Below are 6,000 nucleotides of genomic sequence, written 5' to 3'. Positions count from 1 at the left end.
CTCTCGCTACGCACACCCAGGCATAACTGAGTTAAGCCAGAGCCAATTTTTTTCTTTATAATTTTCACTCTTACTACTACTACTAATCAAAATAAGTACGCGGCAGCCCGGTGGATGCATTTCTGCTCACCGCCACGATGCACACAGAAACTTTTCACAAATTCGAAGTACTGTGGCGCAAAGTAAGAAACCCGAGGAAAAAGGACGCAGAAAGAGGCACTGTTTCTTTCTCCTTATATTTTTATCGAGTTTCTAAAGTTTATTCTCTCTCTCTACTCTGCGCCACAGTACGTCGGATTAACTCGCCCAACAGACAAGGCGTTTACATGGACCCGACATAAGCGGGTCGAGTAGGCTTGTCGGGCTAGAATATACTTGTCGAGTACATGTGAACGCTAGCCGGTCGGGCTGAACGAGCGTCGAGTCAGCCCGACTGCATGGGGACCCATTTTCATGCAGCGTCACATATGTAAACGCAGGCATGCGTAGACGGGTCGGGCCCGCCAGTGCCGTGACGTGCGCGGAACCTCTGTGAGTGTGACGTCATATTTAATGCACCGGAAGCCCAGTTGGAACGCGTTGATGTCTCGGCTCCACGCTGAGTACCATCGTTACCCAGACCATTGCCCAGACTTGTCAGAAGCGAGTCCACGTAAACGCGGTCACGTCGGGCTCGGTCAGCCCGATTTCTGACTCGACCCGCTCGTGTCGGGTTCATATGTAAACGCAGCCGTAGTGCTCGGCTATGTCTTCACTCCGTGCAAGTTATACCCGGAGATATGCGACTGGCATGCTCAAGCGACTGGCATGCTCAAGAGTTGGGATTATAAACGGACCCAAATTGTACTGCGCGCTGCAAAATGCCAAATGGACAGCCATTGCCCCGAAACGCTCTTTATTGTGCAATAAACTCGAAACAGCACCTGCAGTTTACGAGGAATTGCACTCCACACGCATCCGTAAAGCGCATATCACCAGCGTGGTATCAGTCGTTGGCTGCGATCGGCATACCTCGCAGCAGAACGCGGTTCAACGGGCGAGTGAGATGCCCGTGACTCTGTGACTCATTTGAAATCCTCGCGATTTACCGCCATAGTCAGATTCCTCACGCTTCGATCGTTGAAATGACGGTACGCTGGCCGTGACCATATCAAGCCCCTTTTAAAGCGGAGGTTTCTTTCGACCAAAATGTGGTCAATTAATTATTGATGCGGGATCAAATTATACCCTAAAGATTGCAACTATATTCTCTTCGTATTTTTTCTCAACAGCTTTACAACTTTCGGGGCGTTACACAACTCTTCCCAGCAAAAAAAAAAAAAAAAAAAAAAAAAAGCAATTGACTTCAATTGGGAAATTCGCAATTGGTACCAATGGGAATATTTCCAATCGTAAATTAGTACATAACTGAACCAATTGAACCAACTGGAACGTGACCAATTGGTTTTTGTTGGAGTGACCAATTCGTTGGACCAATTGCATCAATGGGCAATACCAATACACATACATGCTCCGCAAAGCAAACCTAAATAGGATTATAGCTGTCAGAAACAGGTTTATATAGCTATAAACCATTCAAGTTTCCTTGAATGGGTTCATAAACTGAAAGTATGATTTCCCAGTTGGTTAATTTAATTTCTAGCTAGTTTATTCCTATATTGCATGGTAGTCCAATTAGACTCAGTTGGGAATGCAAGGTGGGCCTAGCTGGTCCAAACTGGCAAGTCCAATTGGACTGAATTGGTTGCATCTCTGATTCAATCGTAACCAATTGGAGGTAAGAATTTCCCAAGTGAGCCCAATTGGTTCCAATTGGCAACTTCAATTGGACTCCATTGGTTTCACTTTGACTCAATCGTAACCAGTTGGAACTAGGGATTTTCCACTCGGTTCCAATTGGGTCCAATTCATTTCAATTGGCAACTCTAATTAATTGGTTTATCCTCTGACCCAATCGTAACCGGTTGGAAGTAATGATTTTCCAATTGGTTCATATTGGTCCCAGTTGATTCCTATTGGAAAAGCTAATTGGAGTCAAATGTTTTTTAATTTTTTTTTACTGGGTTATTAATTGTGTTGCCTTCTGACGCATTGTCACTTAAACTCTTTAGTTGTACCACTGTTTCACATGTGCACTCTAAAAAAAGTTTACACCCATTAGGGCGTATTTGGTTCCTAAACAATAATCGATCCTTATCGCTCTTCGCTGCGTTTCCTTTCTTGATTAGCAGGGAATCAAACAGCGCAGAAGGAGGGAAATGTTTGCGGCCTCTGTGGTAGAAATTTCCGGTTGGATGCCGAACTGTGCATCAAGGGAGGCACACAAAATAAATCGTGATAAAAATTTGTAAGTTTAATGACGCATGGTTTATTCTTTTGTACAAAAAGAATCTCCTTGTAATCCGCGGGACGGCTTCTTACGCCTCCGCCCCAGGGACAAGTTTGGGGAGGGGGGGGGGGGGGGCGAAGCACCCTTACCCCCCCTCCCTTAATTATAGCGAGCGTTCGGATATGCCCGCAAAAGATGACGCTTATCGTAGCGTGGGAAACGTATGTTCCAATAATGTGTCAAATAGTTTTAATAATGCGTACTAGCCTGCGTATTTATTCTGGCAGCATTCGCATTTGTTTTTCGAGTTCACCACTGTTTCCCGAAGCATTGCCCGAACCCGCTCTACTGATGCTGACTGTGACGAAACCAAACCCCTTTCCTATTTTATATGTTAAACTAGATTACACTATCAAATTACAAATAAAAATTTAGTAAAAGCGTCGCGCAACGCGGCAGTCACAGCTGCTGCAGATGTTACGCAACGACTAAAAATCGACGGCGGCGCCACAGAATGGCCAGGAAATTCTAGCTAAAGTTCCAGTGACTTTAATTCTAGCGCTACACCAGCGCCACTCAACGCGTAGCGTAAAGCGCTCCGTTTGACGCTCTGCAGAGCCATGCCTAGCGGTGATGTGAGACCCGCGTCAAGATGGCAGCGTGTTAAGTTCGAAACTCGTAGCGATGCCCCTTAGAGCCAGTAGTGGCATCTAGTTAGCAGTGCGTCGGCGCCTCGATTCCGTCCACGATAAGAGCGCCGTGCGACAGCCACGGCCGCAGCAGAAGCGGGCGCTCATGGAATGGTCACCTCGCTCGACTCAACGGGATAATCCGCGACGGCAGCTTCAGCAGCAGCCGCCGCCGCCGCCGCATCACCCGCTGGCTGGCGATGGAACGGTGGCCGCCGCCGCGACGCACATCTCGCGGGGCGCTCAGGCGGACGACGGTTCCGGCGGCCTTAAGCGAAAGCCGCCCTACAGTTACTCGACGCTCATCTCCTTCGCCATCAACAGTTCGCCCACCAAGAAGATGACGCTGAGCGACATATACACCTGGATCTGCGCGAACTTCCCCTTCTACCGTGAGGCAGGCACGGGATGGAAGGTAGGTGCTCGTCAACTCTCTTTGGTTTCGGTCTCTCGACCGCCTCTCCGTGCCGTGGTCTCGGAGAAGAAAAGCGCGCACGCCCAGCATTACCCGCGGTCGAAAAAAAACGATCGAGGGGAGAGGTACGGGCGCGCGTCGTTTCCAGGCGCCGACCTTGGCACACGGCATGAAGCGCTTCGCGATCGCTGCTGCTTTTGGTTGTCTGTGTTTTTTCCGCGCCGCGAAACGCGCTCGTGCGGTGCCGACCTCGAGTCGAGGACGGCGACTCGCCGGGTCGCGACTCGGGGTGCAGCCGCAACTTGGAGTTTGTTGTGCCCGCGCAACCATCTCTCCAGTGATAGTTGTCTGACCTTTGTGTTTACAAACGTTGGGGGCTCTCCCGTGTCGATGTCCGCGCGCGGCGCGTGTTGGCGGCGGCGCGCTCGTCGTTCGGGCGCGCTGCTGACGACGGCGACGTCGAGGGTCCTTGACGTCGAGCTTCCGCCGCCGCCGCGGCGCATTGCCTTGAGCCGCTGGCGCTAACTCGGTCTTTAATGGTATTTTCTCTTTTTTTTTTTCTGTGCTTCCCTGCAGAACTCTATCCGCCACAATCTGTCGCTGAACAAGTGCTTTCACAAGGTACCTCGGTCAAAGGACGACCCCGGAAAGGTAACGTGTATTGATCATCGCAGCGCTCACATCTTTCTTTTTCTCTCTCTTTTTAATTCCCCCTCCCTCGCTCCTCCCGCGTTGTTGTTGTTTTTGAGGGTTTATATATCGCTCTTTTTTTTCCTTTCTCCACTGCCCCCGCGCGGGCGCGGGTCGAGATTAAAAAAAAAAAAAAAAAAGAACTAAAAGAACGACTTCGCCGCTGTGTCGCGGCTGCGGAGAAGCCGGGGCTTCGACTGTGAAGTGCGCGGAGCGCGCGGCGCCCGTTCGCGAACCGCTGCACGTGCGTTATGTGCGTGTGGATGCGCGCGCGCGCGCGGCGGAACACTCGTGTGCGCTCTGTTCGCGAAGTTGCCGCTTATGTGCACCGCGCGTGGCAGGCAGTGTTCCACGCACGTTATGCGGTGCAAAGGTTAGAGAAGGCTGGAAGGGGAGAAGAGGACGCGAACGTCGAAGCAGCGAAGGAGAACGTTTTGGCGCGCGCTTGCGTTGCCGAAGTCGCGCAGGCTGGGCGGCTGCCTGCCAGTCGCGACTGGTGCGATCCAAGGATTTTGTCGAGTCTCTAGGGAACGTAGCCGTCGAAGAGCGGTGGTGCGAAATTGGTGACGCGCGATGCGATCGTCGGCGCTGCAATCTTTGCCAAATGAAACGGAAAGGGACACTCAGAGAGGGAGTGTAGTGAGAGAGGAGGAAGTGTATAAACAACGCGCGCATACCGCACGTGCTCGGCGGAGGCGGAACTCGCGCTCGCCCCCCACACCCGCGCCTCGCTTGGCGGTTGCCTGCGAACACGTGCGGTCATCGCGACCTTGGACGCGAGCGCCAGGTTTCAAGGTGGCGCGCTGTGCGCTGCGCGGAAAGCAAAGGGGGAAACAAAAAAGGAGCGTAGGATTGTGTCGGGAGTGCCTGTGGTTTGTGAAAGCCCCATAGCACAGCAAACACTTAACAAGCAGTGTGCGGGTGTACTTGTCGTTACAGTGGTCAGCAACTGCTGTCGTTTTCGGCTGGCTGATGTTTCAGGCACAAGGGATACACACACACAAAAATGTACCATATACTTTCGACAGTTCATGGGACAAATTCATTACGTGCTTTTGTTTACGTGTAAAAAGCCCGTGACCAGACATGATTTGTCGAGCGCACACTGTTTGATAGCTGAAGGCATGTCGTACTAAAAGGTTCCTGCACTTCAAGGAATGTGTGAGGAAGTTCAGTGATCGGACTCTTTGTACTAAACTTTGGTACCTGAGTAGACTGTACTTTGTCACCGTGGAGTTGGCAAAGGAGGTCAAGATTTTGGGATTGTGAAAACGGGCATTTCTTACCTTTTAAATGTCAGTTTTCATGTACAGCTGGCTTGTTAGGTTTGAGGTGCTTTGGTTCATTAATGTGCTGGCTCATTCGGTGCTCTTGGCTGCTACAGTTCCGTTCAGAATTCTAGTATTTGCCTAGCTATATTTGCATGGTTGTGTGCAACGTCGACCTTGGGAGGAGGGGGGGTGTTACCAGAATGCGGGGGGGGGGGGGGAGGATACGAAGTTAGTGGTTATATCTTTTTTGAGCGAAAGGTGGGGGGGGGGGGGGGGGGAGGTTCAAGGGGCTAGCGCCCCTTTTACCACGTTGTTTTATTTAATTAAGGCTGAACGCTTTTTTTCAACAAATGGTGACGGAAAAGCTGCTAATTAGCAGAAGTAGCAGAATACGCATCCCCTATCTGGAACCCCCATCAAGAGTACCTAATCCAGGCGTTAGAGGCAATACAAAATCGAGCTGCTCGTTTTATAACGTCCAAATATGATTCTCGGTTGAGCGTTACTAACATCAAAGCTTCAATTGGTCTAACCCCCCTGTCATCCCGTCGTAAGATAGCAAGTCTTTGCCTTTTTCATAAGCTGTATTATAATTTTCCTAATTTA

At 50.5% G+C, this 6,000-nt stretch overlaps 1 protein-coding gene across 1 annotated transcript in view; it reads left to right on the top strand.

Moving 5' to 3' along the window:
- The first annotated feature begins 2,954 nt into the window (after positions 1-2,954).
- LOC119441756 (forkhead box protein J3) overlaps positions 2,955-6,000 on the top strand; it is a 77,263-nt gene continuing 74,217 nt past the window's right edge. The window contains exons 1-2 of the mRNA XM_037706365.2: positions 2,955-3,433; positions 4,010-4,084. Of these exons, the coding sequence (XP_037562293.1) occupies positions 3,125-3,433; positions 4,010-4,084 (384 nt within the window). The 5' untranslated portion in view covers positions 2,955-3,124. The remainder of the gene's footprint in view (positions 3,434-4,009; positions 4,085-6,000) is intronic.

The sequence above is a fragment of the Dermacentor silvarum genome, chromosome 2 (genome assembly GCF_013339745.2).
Source record: "Dermacentor silvarum isolate Dsil-2018 chromosome 2, BIME_Dsil_1.4, whole genome shotgun sequence".
Lineage (NCBI taxonomy): Eukaryota > Metazoa > Arthropoda > Arachnida > Ixodida > Ixodidae > Dermacentor > Dermacentor silvarum.
Note: the sequence above shows the minus strand (reverse complement) of the source record. Positions and strands in the feature narration are given on the sequence as shown.